Source organism: Lycorma delicatula, chromosome 2 (genome assembly GCF_047948215.1).
Source record: "Lycorma delicatula isolate Av1 chromosome 2, ASM4794821v1, whole genome shotgun sequence".
NCBI classification, from domain to species: Eukaryota; Metazoa; Arthropoda; class Insecta; order Hemiptera; family Fulgoridae; genus Lycorma; species Lycorma delicatula.
In genome coordinates, this window is record NC_134456.1 from 93,074,418 (window position 1) to 93,095,696 (window position 21,279).

The 21,279-nt window shown below is 28.7% G+C and overlaps 1 protein-coding gene across 1 annotated transcript in view; it reads right to left on the reverse strand.

Moving 5' to 3' along the window:
* The window catches only part of LOC142318998 (intraflagellar transport protein 140 homolog), an 80,786-nt gene that overhangs the window by 12,898 nt on the left and 46,609 nt on the right, over nucleotides 1–21,279 (reverse strand). Inside the window, exons 15-22 of the mRNA XM_075355777.1 lie at nucleotides 20,959–21,245; nucleotides 17,749–18,025; nucleotides 17,317–17,477; nucleotides 10,808–10,952; nucleotides 9,011–9,196; nucleotides 7,572–7,790; nucleotides 7,244–7,398; nucleotides 1,148–1,356 (exon numbers count right to left, since the gene is read on the reverse strand). Coding sequence (XP_075211892.1) covers nucleotides 1,148–1,356; nucleotides 7,244–7,398; nucleotides 7,572–7,790; nucleotides 9,011–9,196; nucleotides 10,808–10,952; nucleotides 17,317–17,477; nucleotides 17,749–18,025; nucleotides 20,959–21,245 — 1,639 coding nt within the window. The remainder of the gene's footprint in view (nucleotides 1–1,147; nucleotides 1,357–7,243; nucleotides 7,399–7,571; nucleotides 7,791–9,010; nucleotides 9,197–10,807; nucleotides 10,953–17,316; nucleotides 17,478–17,748; nucleotides 18,026–20,958; nucleotides 21,246–21,279) is intronic.

Genomic DNA, 21,279 nt, shown 5'->3' on the forward strand with positions numbered 1-21,279 from the left:
GACTTCTTTTCTTACATAAATGACTTAAATTTAAGTTTGCATAGAAGTATGACAATTACATTTAATTTATTTAATAAAAATGATGCATTTACAAAAAGTTAAATTTTGGTTAAAAAAATTGTAGAAAATAATCCTGATGTATTTAATTCTTATTAAAATGTTATTACTACACAAAAGGAATAGTAGTTGATAATCTGAATGTAATAATAAGTCAACATTTACTGTTATATATCATGGATTTGAAAAATATTTCCCTACAAGCATAAACTTCCAGATGTATTTATGGATAACTAATCCTTTTATTAAGAACAATTGCAATAATATAAATTTAAGAAACAAAGAACAAGAAATTACTACGGAAAGTTCAGAAATAACATTAAAAAATAAATTTTCAACTATAAATTTAATTAAATTTTGGATTGCAATAAAAAATGAATTTCCAAATTTACATAACAAAGCCATGTAAATTCTACATTCCTTTGCAACTACATATTTGTGTGAAGCTGGATTCTTAGCTATGACACTTATTAAAACCAAAACAAGAAATCGTTTATCAATAAATTCATCTGTTCGATTACATTTAAGTAATTTACAACCTGATATTGAAACAATTGTGCAAAATGAGTAACAACAAATTTTCTCACTTTCATTATTTACAATTAGTTTGTAATATGATTTGTTTGCAGTTCCTATTTTTAAATAAAACAACCTACATTTATTCTTTATTTATTTTCTGATTTTCATTTATACACTGTCTTATTGTTTACATATAGAAATGATACAAATTAATATTATGTATATGTAAATTTAGTTACTAATAAAATAAAAATATAAGTATTTTTTTTTTTTTTTGCTTGTCAAAAAATCTAAGCAGAGGGTCTGCCGTTCCTACATATTTTTCTACAATTTTACCGGTTCGCCATAAAAAAAAAAGGTTGAGAACACTGATCTAAACAACTTACACTTAACTAAATTATTGTAGCACTACTAAGGAAAATGTTATCCAATAATGATTAAATACTTGTTGCTAAATTATAATTGACAGATTACTTAAAAATAATATTACTGTTATACTGTTAATAAGAATACACAATAAATAAAAATACAAATTTATGAATATAAACTTTCAAAAGTAATTATTAATTACCTCTTGGAATATAAAGTGCTAGATTGTCATGTGGTTGTGCTCTTCGTAAATCATGAGCCAATTGAGAGGCTAGTTTCCAGTCACCAGATTTTGTAGCTTGTTCAATCATCAATGAATAAACATCACCGCTTCGCACCAGATCACTTGGTGCTGACAATAGCTGTCTACATTGCTGTAAACCTGCTTCTATTTCACCACGTTCTAGTGCTCTAAATCACATTAAAATATCAGAAATAGCTCTTTTAAATGAGGAATAAAAGATTTCATGTAAAAATTTATGTCCATGTTACTGCAACACTCAGCGGTACCATATAATAAATGTATTCTAGACTCAAGTTTGGTTGGTCTAGCGGCGAACGCGTCTTTGCAAATCAGCTGATTTGGAAGACGAGAGTTCCAGCGTTCAAGTCCTACTAAAGGCAGTTACTTTCATACAGATTTGAATACTAGATCATAGATACCGGTGTTCTTTGGTGGTTGGGTTTCAATTAACCACACGTCTCAGAAATGGTTGACCTGAGAATGTACAAGACTACACTTCACTTACACTCATACATATCATCCTCATTCATCCTCTGAAGTAATACCTGATGGTAATTCCCAGAGGCTGAACAGGAAAAAGGAAGGATATCTCATGAGTTTAATGAAATGACATGCTTTTTCATTACTAATAACAAAACATCTCTAAAACAGTGCACTTACTTTTATAACATTAAATCTATTATAACACTTTATTCATAATAAAACCAATTTTGAAGTAAACCACATTTGAAAAAAATCTTAATTGTATTTTTCTTAATTGATGGCACTAAGATTCTTCTCACTCAATCTTGAAAGATGTTTCACTTTGACTTTCAAACTACATCACTTTCCCTCTACACATCACTTTCTGTTGCTTCTGAAAATAGTCATTTCAGTTTCTCCTTTCAGTACTTCAGCATCTGAACTGTTGAATATTGCTGACAATAACAATCTTATTTGAAAAATATGCTAACACATTATCATAATTACTGAAAAGTTGGTGAAAATATCACTTTTATAGTTCATCCAATGTGTAACGTCTTCAACTTCCACTTCATACAACTTATATGTGGTAAAAGTAGTTTGAAATAAGTGCTGATTACTTCAATAGTTTCTGTATTGGATTCAGTTTGAATCTCTACCAAGGTTTTGTTCCAACTTTTTTAAATTAGAACCACAAAATCCTTTTCATGCTGAAACACTTTTGCAAATTGTGGTCTTAATATGTATCTTTTTAAGGGGAAGGTAAAATACTTGATCAGTTTTTTGGTATCACTCTGATAAGTTAGGTCAATATTTTATTTTCTAACAACAGTATTTTAAGGCTTCTGTAACTTCTTTATATACAGGTTGCATTAGTGTCAACATTTCTGCAGGCCAAAATCAGATTAAAACATCACCATCTTTTATTTTTTCTTAAAATAGCAAGATACATATTGATAAACAAAATAATTATTTTTGGTAGCCCTTCTTCTTTCAAAGATCTTTCACACCAAACAAAGTTTGAAAAATATCAATAAATGAAAATTCCACAGGAATATCAAGCTGATTTTTATATAACTTGTATACACACAGAACACCACGAAAAACAGTGTCTTTATATCTCAATGTTTAGTTGACTTACTCAAAACAAAAAGTGGGAGTTTCAACTCATCCAACAGTTACACAAAAGGATCATACTTTAAAAACCTTATACCCCTTGACAGTAGAGTCTAACTTTAAGGCAAAGGTTTTCTGATACCATTTAAAAAAATAATTATCAGCACTTATCTAAAGTCATAATAAATTATCTTCTTAAATTCTTAAAATCTAATTTTGTGGTTTTTTTATTAGTAGCATAGCCTATGATATGCTGGCCTGTAGAATAATGCATTGGACCTTCCATGAATCAAACCAGTAACATTTGCCATGAATGAAAATCACCATCTCTTTTTCATTTAAGGGGCTTGTAGCATGAAATTCTTCAAAAAATCGCTTTTGTTTTTTATGTTTTTTAATACTTTAAAGTATGCCCTTTCAATTGATATTAACAGTTTGGTAGAAAAAGAATTATTTTTCTTAAATTGTTTTTTTTTAATTTATGTTTTTATACTAAGTTATTGTTACACTTATTTTTGTAAAATATTTACTCTATTTTTTCTTGTTGTGAAATTTTCTACTATGTAGGGGAATTTCTGTTCTTTTTTCTGTACATCACTGAATGTATTTTTGCCAGGTCAAGATTACAAATAAAGTTGTAATATAGATTATATAGTACTGATTATAGATTAATATGATATTGATTATAAATGGAGTTGTTTCTGCTACATCTGTGAGTATGAGAAAGGATTTGGATGTAGAAATTCTGGCTAAATATTGTACTGTATGCGAGATAGAGATCAAGATAAGATTACAAATCATTTTGGAAAGAGGTCAGTGTTCAAAAAAATTTTGGTCATAGTAAGTGGAGAGATGGAAGCAAAAGGTGCTATGGCAATCTTTGCTTGTTCACAACAGCTCCACGATGTTCATTACTCTAAACATTTAGAAGATAGTGACAGCAAGGGATTCAAAAGAGTTACAGAGATTGCTTCTTATGGAAATCAAGAAATAAAAAGGCTAGAATGCATAGTACATATTGCAAAGCACATGGATACTCACCTTTGTAATCTACAGCAAGGATTAAAAGGAAAAATTCTATCGGCTTGGGAAGATAAGTTGGTAAGGGTAGGCTTTCAAACAAAGCTATTGACAGCTTACAAAAATATTATGCTCTGGTCATCCAAAAAAATGTAGAGAATGTGAACAATATGTAGAAAGACATCTGGGCATTGTACTTGAACAAAAGATTGACTAACGACAAACCACAACATTTTCTGTGCCCACAAGATGAAAATTCGTGGTGCAAGTATAATAAAGGTTTGGCTAATGGAGTTCCTTATACTCACAACAATATAATACCTGCAGCTGTCATAGATGCAGTAAAGCCAATTATAAGACAATTGTTGCAAAATGAACTTCCAAATAAGTGTCTACATTGGAAGACACAAAACCCTAATGAGTGTTTTAATTCTGTTATATGGTAATGCCAAAATCAATATTTGTTGGACGAAATACATAAAAATTAGTGTTTATGACTGTGTTAACTTTCAATGATGGAAATGCAAGAAGGGTGAAAAGTGGCAGAAAAACTGAGACTGACAGTTGAAAGAAATACACGGGATACAGAAGAACGGTTTGATACAAAAGGGTAAGGAAAGCAGAAACGTAACTGGAAAAGTTGCTTTCAAGAAGAAATGAAGCAAACACATGTAAGAGAAACCTTAGAATAGAAGATGACCCAGATGATCCTGAATATGGAGCAGGAATTCACTAAGAACATGAATCTTAAGTGAATTACATGAATCTTAGGTGTTTTATTTTTAATATTTCTGCAAATTTCATTTTTTAAAACAAAAATTTTTCTCAACAACCACTACAGTCAAGACAGTGAAAAATTTACATAGCATGTAGGACATCTACTTGTACCTACTGAGTATTTTATAGTGCAGTAGAAAAATTACAAAAAAAATATTCACAAGAAATTGATAAAAAAAAGTGAAAAAACAATTCTTAGAAGTAACTATTTTGCACAAAATTTGTTAGAGATTTTTCAATAAATAAGATTCAGTAAGCAAAACTAAATCCCTTAAACTCTGTGTAAAAATTTCTAGCTGCAGTGGTTTTTTCAAAAAGTGTACCTAATGTTACCAAATTTAACATGGGCATGATATATGGTACAAGCTCCCCTTACAATTAGTATCTTAGATGATAAAAATAAGACCCAATACAGAAAATCCTTGCTCCCTCACTAGCATAACCACAAAAAACAAAGCTTCATTTAAGTTACCATTTGTCCCCCTCTTTGATAATTGTTATGGTACTAAACAATCTTTAGCCACAATACTGAAACTCATTCCTGTTTTTCTCCAATCCAGTATAGTTTGCTTTCCTATTCTTAATTCATCAAAATTTTTGTAACAGACATATCACACTTGTCTAATCAAAATGCAGCTTTGTTTTTTTTTGTTCCATACAAATGACCACCCTTTTTCTTTTAGTCATCATTTTACAAATTTAAATCACAATTAATGGCAAAATATCTTAGACGTGAATTAAAAATAGAAAATGATAATGTGGATATGCCTTCACAGCTACTATGCCACCTAAATATTTTCGGATGAGAACAGATAATTTCAAAGAGCTATTTAAAGTAACAGCATGGAAGGTATTGCATAAACAGAAGTATTAAAAGATGAGTCGCTAATCTAAAAAAATGTAAAACTCTGAAATTTCCAATACAAGAAAAAAAATCAATAAATGAAATTTATTTTATTTTTTCTCATAGTACTCTGTTACCCTGAAATTCAGAAAATAAACCAAAATTATAAAAGTACTGGTCTCAGAAGTTTTGAATTTTGTAAAAATGTTACAATCATTCCACCATGGATTCATTATTTTGCATATGTTTGTATTGACAAGTACATCATAGTATATTAATTGATTTTATTATGATAATTTATTCATAAATTAAGTCTTTGTGACCTGCACAACACAAATCAACTCAATGATTTACTGATTAGATTACAATTACATATTATTGGATAAATAGATTTTTTCTCAGTTCAGTATATAATTATAACTATATATTTAATATCAGGCATAAACAGATGTATGACTCCACGAATAAAAAAGCAAATATCCCGATTTTTGCGAATTTAATAGAAAGTGAAAACCATGATATTATCTTGATTGCAGCCAGCATTAATAAATATTATTTTAGTACATATTTTTTATACCACATAAAATTAGGTTTTTTAAATTAGTGTTAATTAACTATTTGACAGAAATTAATATTGTCTCTGTAAAAAAAAAATGATTTTATTTTAAATACGAGAGTCATTTTAATCAAGGTCCGATCGGTCGCAAAATAAAACCCATGCAAAAATCGGATGAACCATTGCGTATATGTGTTGCGCAGCGTCTCTAGTATGGCCTTCAATCACGCTGTGTCACTTCATTTAGTTCTGAACATGCAGCTAACACGTAAACATGTCTACAACAATAGCATGAACAACAATAATATGAAGTGCGTGCGGTAATTCGATTTCCTCAGGCTGAGGGGTATAATGCAGCTGAAATTCATCGACGAATAAGTAATGTGTACGGTGAATCTTCAATGACTGACAGCAAAGTGCGACAATGGTACAGGAACTTTAAATCAGGACGTACAGATGTTCATGATGCAGGCAGTCAGGGAAGGAAGCGAGTGTCAACCGATGATCCCGTTGAGCGAGTGGATTTGGCAATTCGAGAAAATTGTCGGTTCACAATTTCTGTATTGAGGGATTCATTTCCTGAAATGCTGGCTAGGAGGACAACATTTTGGCACAGATATCGAGCTGCAGACCAGCGTAGAAACATGGCTGAAAACACAGGCGGCTCCATTCTATGACAAGGGTATTGGATAGTTGGTACCATGCTACAACAAATGTCTAAATCGAAGTGGCGAATATGTAGAGAAATAGCATAACTATGTAAGTACTTGTTACAAATAAAAAATTTTTTATTTACACTGTGGTTTTAATTTCGTTACCGATCAAACCTTGAAAAAAAAATAACCCTCGTAATTATAAGAAATCTTTTAAATTAAACAATAATTTATAAAAAATGGTAATGGAAGCATAAAATCCTTTCTCACATGCTAACATATAGGGCTGTTCACACAAAAATAATTCATTTGGATAATACTTTTTAGGATTGTTTTTCTTGTAATTTTTATGGATAATCAATAAGAATATAAACGCCTATATTACTGAATATGTATGCATATAGTAAGGTTTATACATTTACATAGAAATAACAACTAATATTGTTTTATATTCACTGCACATAAATCATATTAATCTAGCAGTAGCATCAGCTGATCAAAACTGCAGAACAAATATCATATGAGTTAATAATAAATAACCTACCTAAGCACTATGTAATCACAGTTAAAGACTGGTAAAATCAAAGATAAAAATTTTAATTTTACTAGAAAATCTACTTTCATACCTTCGAGTATCAATGAATTTTTTAACCAAAGCTGTTTTCCGGGCCACAGATTCAACAACCTGAGGATACTGATCAGCATCTTTTGACAGACAACGAGCTGCTTCATTAAGAGCTCCCAATGCTTTTTCATAGTTACCATATTCATCGATTTCTACCTGTAAAAATTGTTTGTAGTCGTGAAACATTCCAAAAGCTTTAAACTTAAATACATACTAAAGATAGAAAAAAAAAAACAGTACAAGTTTCTTTAAAGGATTCTGCAATTCTGATTTTTTTTAATAGTTCAACTACATGAGAAAAAATTTATAACAATTTAATAGTAATTTACCTGTGCGCAAGAAGTATAAAAGTTTGCAAGAAGATGAGGAGCTCTTCCTTTAGTGTAAAAAGTTACAATGCTTTTCAATAGTTCAGGCTGTGCTTGCCAATCTAATGACTGCAAATAATTACCAGCCATAACATATATTTCTCTTTGTCTAGACACTGTCGCAAAAAAAATTATCTTCTCTGTATCGCCTGATTTCAGAAGAGCTTTCATTGCTTTCACCTAAAAACATATAATTAATCATGTTGATAATCTGATTTATAAAATTCAATTAAAATGAAAATTGTCCTTACCGTGTAATATAAGATACACAATAGCAAACTATCCCAGTGACCTCAAGATACAAGATAACGTAAGTTTATGTGTTACCTGGAAGGAAACCCTTAATCAAATTTTCTAAAAAAAAAAAACAAAATTTATAAAAATTTGCAATCCTCTTACAGTAGGAAAACCCAATCTGGAAGAAATTTCATAAAAAAAGATTCAATAAAAATTACATACAAATCTATCAGTAGTAATTTTCAATGCTTGATTTTTTGTTTTTGTTTTGTTACCTTTGTTATTATAAATAGCATCTTAAGAAATTAAATGCTAAAAATGCAACAACTCTAAGTCAGAAATTTCAGTACTGAGTATTATCATGTTCTACTGTCTCAAAGGTGTCAATGACAGTATTTGCAAAAATAATATCTTTAATTTAAATATTTTTAACCAAAATATATAGATAACTTTGATAGAAAAATTGCAACAAAACCATTAAGAAATTTATGGTTCATCTTTAACCAAAGCAATTAGCTCTATAGAAATCTAGTTCTTGGAAAAAAGATTCTTAGATGTACCTTTAATTTAAGACCTGTTCATTATAAAGTTAATAAATTAATAATTGCTTATTCACCTTAAAGTGCGTAATTGCAGCTACGTTTATTTCTGGAAATACCAAGTGTTCACTTTTCTACAAATATATTAGATTCCAAAATACAGCTCTTCAAAAGTTCTTTTCTATGATATATCGATAAGTTTGTATTTTAATGAAAGTGAAATCATTTTGAAAACGTTGAAGTAATTTGTTAACGATAAAACCTAACAAAGATTTTCGTTACATTTTTGTTTTTATGTTTGCATTGAATAAATTGCAGGTTTTTATTTTGTTTACATTGATAAAAATATGTGATAAATTGCTAAAAAAAAAAATGACATTTCACATTACATGAATCTAGGGACAACAAAACTTGATCTACTGGGTTTGTTAACATTTTTAGATCTTGAGTAATATATCTAGAGCATAAATTATTATTTTTTTAAATAGATTAGTGAAAATACAGATTTTTGGTATAAAGTTTACTGTATAAATTCACCTTATAAGGTGGAAGTATGGGAATGCAAATACAGAATAGTACATTTACTTAAATAAAAATGAAATTTTATTTATATTACTAATTTACCTTGTTTCCAGCCTGGGTAAACTTTTTAGTGGCAAGATGGTAATTAGCTTGAGATAGAGCACACTCCGCAAGATGTTCCAACAGAGCTGCACGATTAGGATGACCTGGACTTGGTGTAAGTGCTTCTGCTAATTCTTCATTTAAGGGCACACTATGTTCCCAACTAAGTGATATTCCTTCCTCATACTGTAATAAAAAATATAATTTATACATTGATAACATTGATACAGTGATAAAAAAATATAGAATTAGACAATGTAAAAACACAAAATAAATAAAAATATATTAAAATAAATGTAAGGAGTTTATCTACTTCCATGCTAAAGGCTTTTTGTATATTCCTTATAAACATTTTTTTTTTTCATTGCGCTCAATAATTAAAATTTCTAATTTCAACTTCTCATATCAGAAATGAGATTATTCAGATATCTTGCTGGATATTCACCAGGTAAAACAGCCATCTTGATAAATTTCAATGAGTCCTCGCATTTCTCCCAAGAACCTGTAAAGAGGCTCAGTAAGATTTAATGATGATATACAAAACTGGTCAATTACTTCTCCTACCTCCCAGTAGATATTATTGGATGGATCAGGTAATCAAATTCAACTGATGGTCCATGGTTTATAATACTGAAGCATGACTTATCAGGTGATGGTACTCAACAGTGGAAGAATTTTCAAGGATTTATAAAGATAAACCTCCTCAGGATAGGTATCATAACTTATCATTCAGTAAGTTATACTGTCACTATGCTGGGAAGCTGGCTATGAAAGACTGTTTAAGCCTCTCAAAGGTACATTCCTATCTAATTTTAAAATAACCAATCAAAAACTTTAAATAAGCTGATATAAATAATCCTGCTGAATATCATACTCAACTAATGAAAATGATACAAAGGTAAAGATTTTAGGTTTGTATCACAAACTCTTTGTCTACAGATATAATTTAAAAATTGAATTAGAGCACATAAAATGGTTACAGTTACAAAATTCAATTTAAGGTAAGCTAATAAAATGAATTACATTTTGTAGAAATTAATTATAACTAGAACAGTAACTTTTTAATACTGAGCAATCAAGCTATACAACAGTAGAGCCAAAAACTGGTGCCCTTTTTTTCTTAACTAAATAATATGCAGAATGATTCCAAATTGCATGGCAATCTCTCACGAGATAATTCTATAGCCAAAATTAAGAAAAAAAGTTCATATAAACATAGGTCAAAAAACAGTTCCTTAGCGAGTTTCAGGTATTGATTTATTGGTAAATTAATAAAGTTATTTTACTCCAAACCTAAAAAAATGTATTTTCTGACAAAAATTTGTTATACTTTATCCCATTTTTCTTAAAACCTAACTGAGGTAGAGGTCTGAGACCACTTTTATTTAATTTCATAGATCAAAAATCATAAGGAAGCATAAATTTACCCTCAAATTGTATCCCAAGAATTTTAGTACGGTTTTATTTCACAGAGGGAGCAGAAAGCAGAGCTAAATGTTTCACAAGCTGAAACTTGCTAATGAATTATTTTCTGACCTCTGTTTATACGAATGTTTTTCTTAATTTTGGCTATAGAATCATCATCCAAGAGATTACAATGCAATTTGGAATCACTCTGTATATAAAAAGTAAACCACCATAAAAAATAAACTGGTATTAAGATCTCTTGAATAATTATTTTTGTATTATGCTTCAAACTCTTGTGAATATTTTCTCTACCACATTTAAAATAGAAAAATGTAAGGGTTTCATGGTTTCAAAATTTGAGATACATTATTTTTTTTAATTAATTTATACCTTCTTTGCAATTGCCAGTAGACTAACGGCTTTTTCATAATGCTGCTTTTCCATAAAAAACTGAGCACATTTTATAAGAAGTTCTGCATCAGCATCAGAATCTAACTCTGTGGCAATTAATTGTACTGCATCAAACTGTTCACACCTGAAATAATATATTTAAAAATGTACAACTTTCTAGAGATATGATCATGGAACAAATAAACTGTTCAGCTATGAAGAAAGTAAAATATTCATTAGGAAACTTATAAATGTGAATCTAATGAACAAAAAATTTCCATACTTAAACTGTAATTAATTAAACTCTCTTTCATAATTTTTAATTACACACTCTTTGTCATATTTATACTTAAATCAATTTTTTTAAATCAAGCAATTTTAAAATAAATAAAAAATTGAAATTTCACTCAATTTTAATTAATAGAAAATCATATTTGTATTTTAAACTTAACAAGAAAATAAATTTTATATGCTAGACAAACTGTAGAAAAAAAAAAGGAAATAAGTTATAATATTAACAAATTAGTAAAAACTATAACTATTTAACAAGGCTTTAACACTGGCGTAGTGGCGCCAAGTCTCACATACTCGGCGCTACTGTTTTTGTTATCTCTAGAGAGTAGGTGAGTAGTAGAAGCCTATTTTTCTGTACAGCTGTCCCTTTTGCCTTTCAGTCAACATCTGTACTTTGTTGTGGCAGCATCTTGTTTGTTTCTCAAAATAATAGTTATTTGGGTCTACTAGATTAGGCATCACTACTCCCATGAGTTAAATAAAAACCGTGTTTTTATCATATTTTTTTATTGCTTGAGTGATAATTGTGCAGTTGGTGTGTTTTTATGTAATTGACTATTTACAATTAAAATTAAGTGAAAATAGGGAATGAGGCAGACAGAGAACAAAATAGATTGCTCTTAGAGAAAAAGTTAAGTGATGAAGATTTATAGTTTGAATCAGATAGTGACAAAGAAGATTTTTTGAAAGAATTCAATGAAGATACAGCCACTGAACAAAAGGGAGACGAAAACAATGAAAAAGAAGACCTTGTTCACATAAATACAACAGTTCTTTCTATGTTGGAAAAGATAAGCAAACCATTTGGAAATTGTACTGTCCTACAAAAAGAATGGTAAGAACTGAATAATCAAATATAGTCATTCACTTACCAGAAGTAAAGGCCTATGGCAAAAAAGCTCAAACCCCTTTTGATTGTTGGAGCCTTTTTTTTTATGTCAATATACTAAACTGTATGTTGAAAACACAAATATGTATATAAAAAGTAAATGATCTAAATATTCTAGAGAAAGAGCAGCAAACCCAACAGATTTAACTGAAATTATTTATTTCAGTTAAATCAGTTTGATTTATTTAGCAGGATGTCTAAAAAACACAAAAGCCCTAAGAATGTCCCAACACAAAAGCCCTATGGAATAAAAATGGCACTGGTGTAAAAAGGTTTTAGTTTACAATGTTGGAAAATCACTTTCTATTCCTTCTTCAGCATATGCATTTGCTAGTAGACAAAAAAGGAGAGAGATTGACAAATTCGTTCCCATTCGTGAAATGTTTGGAAAGTTTACTGAAAACTGTAAAAATAGTTACACGTTAAGTGAATACTCAACTGTAGATAAGATACTTCTGGGTTTTCGAGGCCGTTGCCCCTTCAGGCAATACATGCTTAAAAAGCCTAATAAGTATGGTTTAAAAATTGATGCATTGGTGGATGCAAACACTAGATATCTTTTACACTGGGAACCACAAGTGGGGCAACAACCTGAAAGGGCCTTTCACAACAGATAACAGTCAAATAGCTCTCTAGTGCAGAGACTGGTAAGTCTAATCTCAGCAACAGGGAAGAATGTCACTAGTGACAACTTTTTTACTTCTTTCCCTTTGTTCAAAAAGCTGCATAATGAGAACAGGCTAACAATGATCAATGATCGGAACAGTTCATAAGAACAAAAGGGAACCTTGAGAATTTCTTATTACTTAAGAGGCCTGTAGGTTCTAGCATGTTTGCCTTTCAGAAGAATCTGACACTTGTGTCATACATAGCAAAGAAGGGTAAAAATAATATACTTTAAGCTTCAAGAATGCTATGCATCATGATAACGCAACTAATACCTCTACAAATGAAAATAAGCCTGAGGTTATTAGATTTTATAATGGCACAAAAGGAGGTGCAGATGTAGTTGATGAGTTATATATGTCTTATGATGTCTCAAGAAACACAAGAAGGTGGCTTATGATGATCTTTTATGGCCTAATGAATGTTGTAGGAATACTCCCAGATCATATATACTGTCAACAACAACAGTACAAAAACACCATGCAGGCTTTATTTAAAAGGTCTAGTTCTTGCTTTGACAAATCACTTCAAACAAAGATCATTGTAACCAATCTGCCACCAGAGATTCGACAAAGAAGACACATCAACCAACTGCTAACCAATTTCCTGTGGGAACTCAAAAAAGGGATTTTATGTGCAGGAAAGGCAGTAAGATTAAGTATTTTTGTAAATACTGAAAAAATTATTTTTCCTGGGCCGTGCACAATTTTCTTGCACTGACTGTTCAATGCAAAAGTAGTTTTGTACTCTTATGTTTCAGTTCAAAATTACACTTACTGATGAAATACTTTTTGTGATATATTTTTACTGTTTCTCATATACTCTAAAACTGTGTAAAGTATTAGGTTTTTAAGAAAAAAAAATGTGCATTAGATTTTTAAAAAAACAATTTTTGTTTATGACAGGTCATCTTTTTGATGTTTCTAAAAATAGATGATTAAAATTTGTGAAATGTGGTGCATGAATTTTATATCTGTGGAAATCTCTACTGTAGAGTGATAAGAAAGTAGCATTATGAAATATTTATCTATTTGATTTTTAAAATAAAAACAATAAAAAAGTAAACTGTGTCTGTCAAACTTGGCGCCATCACTCACTCATGTTACTGTAGAGGGCACCACTGCTCCAGTGTTAATTTAAAAAAAATTAATTTTATCACAAAATTAGAAACATTTTGTAAGAATAGTGATATTCAACAAAACAAAAGACTCTCATTCATTTAATTCATTAAAAGATATAAATATGTTACAGGAAAATTTGATGAGGTTCTATTTGAAGTCATCATATACGGCATACATTCTAAGCTAAAAGTGCTACACGACAAATGTGCAAGATATATATATATATATATATCTTACTAATATAAATAATCATAATCATAAATAAATCATAATCAGTAAATAAATACCATCTGTGATTGCTATTGCAGCACTGTAGATATAACTTGCCAAATCTGTGATTAACTTCTCTCATATTTTAACACACTAACAACAAATTATGTCATCTTTTTTTGTGGATTTAAATTGTTTTTAAGCTTCTTAGAGATCCTGATGACTATAAAATAGTCTGTTACCTGGTTTTTAGATTAAAAAAACTGATTTTTAGGTTAAAATCGACTGAAAACCATCAAATGTATTGGAAGTGCAATGAAAATATCATGAATGGTTAAATAGTAAGAAAATGGGTGTCAGTTCAAAGAAGAATGTGATAATAAGCACGATGCTGTATGTAACCAGTGACTGTATACAGTGATGATAAGGTGCTCGCAATAGATTAAAAACTTATTGAGTACAAATAATTCATAATTTTGTCCCTTGCCATTTTTTGCTAATATTTCAAGGACTTTCCTCTATGAAACTGGGTCATATTTTAACTACCCAAAGATTTGCTGGCACTATGTGCTGAAGAAGCTTTTTAAAGAGCACAAATCCTTTGTACTGATTATCCTTTCCTTTACAATGAAATACAGAGGTGGTAGGTTTTAAATTGTACTGTCACTGAAGACAAGACATTGGTATCATATACCAATGACTGTAACTAGAACAAACATAATTTTGACAACAATCAAAGTCTGCATTTTGACAATAATAATATCAAACATCAGAATAGAATTGGTTTTCATAGAAATGAATTAGTTCCAAGATGAAGGAATACAAAATTGGTATTCCATTGTGAATAAAACCACTTAATGATGGAACCAATATAGAATTTATAGACCAATATAGATTTTATTTACCTAGACTTTGTATTTGATTAATTTAAACGAAGTTTGTTTTATTTAAACTAAGAACCAAATAAATACAATTTTTTCTAAAGGCTTATCTATTTTTACATACCTATGAAGGTACAGGTATACTCATAACAACCTTATTTCAGTAAAATCAATATTTTTAAAGTCATGTTACCAATCAGCTCTACTGAATTATTTTAGAGCATAAATCAATAATGCATAAACTAGGTGTTGATTTTAATTGTTAGTTTCATAAAAAACAATAAAAAATTATCTTGTTTATGAAAGATAATTCTGTATCACCTATTACAAAAGAATCTATATTTTAGAAGATTCCTGATTCAAAAGGTGGTTTAAGAATAAAAAAATATATATATGTGTATATTACATTGTTAATTTTATGAGATCAAGGAAAGTTTGATTTTTTTAATGATTTGTTATATTATTAGATGTAGATTTTCTAAATACTGATGTTTCAGTTTGGTTGCCCATGTTTTTTATACTGACATCTAAACAATTTAAGACTCTACTATTTCAATTTCAATTGTGAATTTTAAATTTTCATTATAGGAATTTAATTTGTTTAATATTATTAAACGTTAACTGTTTATTACCGGGTTATATATAAAGAGAATATCAACATGCCATGTATATTAAAACTTTATGTGAAAGATTGACACCATGCATTAATTTACTCTCAACATCCTGTAAAAATATTTCTGATATAATTCTGATAGTGGAGTTTATGAAAATTCATAAAAAATCAAATAACCCTAGTCTTATAAAGTTAACACTTATACAAATATGATTAATAGAGCAATCAAGAACACAAATAATAACAAAAGAAAAGTTAAATTAGTTTAAGCCATTTAAACTAATTTCACTTTTAATGAAATAACATTATACAACGTATAGCTGTTGAAAATGAATATGATACTACTTTAATTAATAATATTTATAAAAAACAAAAGAACTACCTTACAAACAATACACAATAAGACAAAAAAGTGAAAACATACAAGAATTATTTATATACAAATAATATCACTGAAAACGTTACTAAAACTTATAATAAAGAAATATTCAATGAAGCATACAAGACTAATCCACATAATAGAATATTTAAAAAAGAAAAATAATAAATTAATCTGTGAGGAATTTATAAAATTAAATGTAATGATTGTGATAATATTTGTAAAGGAGAAACAAATAGATCCTTTAAAACTATATTTTTTGAACATTACAGAAATTACAAAAATAATAAATTTCTATAACCTAATATGACAGACCATCTAATAAACAATAAACACTATTTCTGATACTAACACAAATTTAGAAATATTAGAGATTAGTAAAGGTGAAAAAAAAATTAAATACATTATACTAACATATTAAATAAAATACATATATAATTATACATATAAAACAAATAAATTACATATTTAAACAAAATTTAAATTTGACAAACCATTAAGACAGTATTTGAGAGAGACTTATAAAAATTGCAACAGATAGTAGCAATCATTTAATAAATTAATATGCAATTTTCATTACAATATTACAGTAGTGTAACAAACATTATATCATGTGTATGGTTTATTTTAAAACTTTTAATTTTAACTTTTTAATATGCAGTTTAATTAAATAATTCAATCATAGCTGAGGATGTAGGATCCTTTATATATATATATTATATATATATATATTAGTTATAAATATTAATCAGTTAATATATAATATATTATTACATAATATAAAAATTCATAAAGAAGATATATAATACCACATATCTTCAAAAAATGATAGATATATATATATATAATTTTAAACTGTAAAAATATATTTTTTATACACAAAATTGTATTGTATATACAATTTTTTGAAGATTCAAATAATTCATTAACATATTGACCACTGTTTTAATAAGATTTAATATTACATGAAATATAAACTACCAAAACAGTAATTAGATAAGTTTTGGAAATTAATATAGTAAGTTTAACTTGTCTAATTACTGTGTTTTGGTGGTTTATATTTCGTACTATATTAAATATTTTGGTTAATTCATAAAGGCATATCTTTAAGATATAAACTTGTTCCTTTAGCTTTTTCTACATAATTCACACCAATAGTTTTTATTAGCCCCTTGTGACATTTTAGGGAATCTGTACAAGGGATGTCATTTCATTTTTAAATATTCAATAAAGAATTAAGAATGAATTTATAAGAAAATGTATTCATTATATTTATTTCATTAATATAAATAAATTATTAAAAATATAAGTTAGAATTATTATCAAATATTTAAATTAATAAATGAACAAAAACAGGTGAAGTCAGTCCAATAATATTAATATGGAAAGCTTAAAATTTACTGATAAGCAATAGAGAAAGAAATTATTTTAAAATAATTGTAGAAAGTATACTAACTTAAATGCTAAATCAAGTGCTCTGCGTAACATTCCAGCACGATGATATAAAAGCACTGATTTATCAGGAGCAGTAGGTTCAAGGTGTCTAGCGGCTTCAACTTGCTCTCTGGTACCAGCAGATAATGCTAAAGTCCACAACTGCTCATCCAAGTTTTGTTCCTCAAAAAAATTAAAGAAATGCATTTCATATAATCTATTTCAATAGTTTTCTTTTAATCAATAAAATCACTTACCCAGTAATATATTAATTTGGATAAGTAGTTATTAGATACAAATCCAATTTTATTTTGAAATTCAGTTTATTTGTCATTCTGATAGTTATTTTAAAGAACTCTAAACTGTTATCTTTATTTTTTTTTTGTCAACTGATAACTAATTCTAGCCAAAACTCCAAACAATTTCCTGTTAAAAATACTGAATAAAAAGTTACCTTGCACATTCGAATTGCATTAGCATATGCAGTGGCACGAGTAAAGAAGTGTATCGCTTCTGGAATATGACCCATATTTTCATACTGCCGAGCAAGATGATAGCAAGCAGCTTTATCACCAGATGAACTAGCAATTTCAGCAGCACGATCAAATTCTTCAAGAAAACACATAACACGGACCATAGAAAGGTGATCTTCTGCCTCTTTATAATATTTCATTGCTAATTCCATATCATTACTGCTCTCCATATACTGGGCCCACCATTTTATAAGTGACCTGTAAAAATTATTTAATATATTCACAAAAATATACACAATGTAATAGTGTAGATATTTTTTCAAGCAAATAAATGTTCATCTGTAACTAATGTCTAACTCAACAAGTGTCATTTTTTAGTTACCTTCTGTCTGTCTTACAGCCAATAACATACTTATAACTTAGCCAATGATTTTTGATGAGAAAAATTTGAAGGAAAAACATAAGTACAATATCTCAAAACATAAGACAGCATCTCTTCCTTTCAACCAGTTTTGAATGTGAATATTAATTTTTCACTTATAAAAAATTTCATTTTTCATTATAAAAAATAGTCAATAGGTAAATTATCAAAAATTTACTCAAACTATAAATAATATAAGGAAATTAAGATTAAACTGTATTATAATACAGAAGAAACGATTCAAGCATTATATTTTAACCATAAAGCATTCACAACATACTGATTCCTATTAAATTAGACAGAAACAGAAGTTATCTAAAGTGTAGAATTGAGAAAAATAGCACAACCCTTCTTCAGTACAATCCAACCTATGTAGAAATTGAATAAGCATTAAGCTTTTTTACAAATTCACAAAAAAAAATATTCTTTAACTAATGACTGGAATCACATGTACACAAAGTACTCATATAACTTGCTTTTGGGTATATTTTTTTCCAACTATGCTGGTAGAATACTACCATCATGTTTGTGCAACTGGATTCATTTTTGCAACATCACATTCCATAATTCATAGGATTTAAAATGAACTATTTCCACTACTGGCATGTTAAATTTAAAATCATTGAATGTGCTGACGTTACCAGTATCCTTAAATACCACTGACAAGTGACACTTAACATTACAAATCATGTTCAGTTTTTATTCTAATTTGTTTTGTGGCTAGTCCAGGTATTTAATATGAAATTTTATTAAATCTGAATTAGGTGGTGGACACATAAGTTATATATATGACAGTTTATCAGAAAGACATGATTAACTGAATGGGAACCCCGAGACCAGTTTTCAGGAAAAAAAATAAGTCTTCATGTTCATAAACAACTGAACTTCAAAATAAACTAAAATTGTATCTGGATTTAAAATTATAAAGCACACTACAGAAAGAGAGATAAGTTGTTTTCTAAAGTGGACAAAAGCCCCAATGTTACTAACATGTAAACTAACTATCTAAAACTTATGTGAATACATTCAATTTATAAAATGGTAATAGTAAAAAGGTTAATTATAAACATCTGATATATTTATAAAGACTTTCAAATTATCAATGATTTTACAATAAATATGAGATATTTTTAAGGTTTTTTGGTATAATAGCAATGTTTCTCATTAGGTAGAAAAATATGTTTTTTGTGATTCTATGTTTTTAGGTTTTACTGTGATTTTTTTTATGTTGCAGAATTTTGAGCTTCCAGTTATGTCATACATATTGTAGTTTTTGAGATACATTCAGAGGTTCATAAGAAAAACCTTCTGGTAACAATAAAAATTTGATTTGGCAATAAGAAAAGTTCTTTTTCAATGAAAACTTCCACGCAGTCATTCCTGCATTTCCAGATATATAGAATGATTCCAAATTGCACAACAATCTTTCAGGAGATGATTCAAATCTCTCAGGAGATTTGGCTTGCAAAACATTTAGCCTGCTTTCTGCCCCCTTTGTGAAATTAAGCCATACTAAAATTCTTGGGGTACAAATTGAGTAAATTTGGTGCTTCCTTATGGTTTTTAATCGTAACAAATTGAATAAAAATGGCCCCAGATCGCTATCTCACTTAGATTTTCAGAAAAAATGGGGTAAAATATGAAAATGTTTTGTCAGAAAATACACTTTTTTAGGTTTGGAATAAAATAACTTTCTTACATAACTTAGCATCTTTTTATTTTAAACAGTTATAACATACACACACACACACGCGCGCGCGCGCGCGCGCACACACCCGCACACGCACACACACATATATATATATATATATATATATATATGTGCACATGCATACATATGCCAAAAAGCCCTTTTTTATTTTTACTACAGCTCATGGAAAAAGTGACAAAAATGGCTGTTTTTACCTGTTGCCGAGTTATAAAATAGTCTATTACTCAAGAACAATTTTTTTTTAAATATAAAAAAAATATTTTTTGGCCACTGCAAGGTGGGTAGTTATGATATACCAAATATCATCAAAATCAAAAATAGTGATACAATGAAATTTTTTGAAAATTTGTTGAATTAAAATGTAATACTCCTCATGGCTGATTGGAATTTCTCTCTAGAATTCTTAATGAGCTCTATGTCATCTATCATTATCACAATCTTCATCAATGAAACTAAAAATAATTTCTAGTATCCAACGAAAGCTGTTTATGTTCTTAAAGATCTTATGCATTTCATCCATGACCACAAAAAACAGAATCAGGCCCAAATTATTTCCCTTTTATATTCCTCTTATTGAAGAAAGTTGATAAAATTTTCTGTTTAAATCTGATTCAAAGAGCATATCAATAGTATCTTTCAATCAAGAAATGAAGAAACAGGCTTTTATCTGTTAATAAATTTTTCAATGTTGACCATTCTAAATAAAAACATGAACCCAATCTTGAAGACCATAGAAAAAAGCTGCTGTTTCACTTACACATAATTTTTTACTGTTATTATAACCCCTATTCCAATATTACAATACAGAGATTATACATAACTAAAGATATGCAACACGGTTAAAAGTTATTAGGAACTATTTAATACTTACCACTAAATTATTATAAAAACTCTACAAGAAAATAATTAAGCTATAAGACAGATTTTGAATCAAATTTTTATACGATTTTCATAATATTCAAATAAAAGTACAATAAACAATTTGAAAGGGTGTCAATTTATATAATAAATAAGTGATTACTTTAACAATCTAACTATGGTGTAATATTATAAACATACATGTCTTTTGACTTCAACACATATGATTCCAATGTTAAAGGATCATCAAGATACATTCTTGTTACTTGATAACGATGAGTATCAGCTCGTTGGTACATCTGTGCTGCACCTTCTGTATCCCCTCTCTCTTCTAGATACTGAGCATAAGCGTGATAAGTATGGCGCAAATGAATACGATCTTTCTCTTCAGCCAATTTGATTGCTCTATCCCACTGATCTAAACTCTGATATAATTTGTTTAACAAATCCCATCGACTACAGCTTTCATATAACTTCTCTGCTTCCTCCTGTTAAAATACAAACAAATTAAAAAAGATTTTC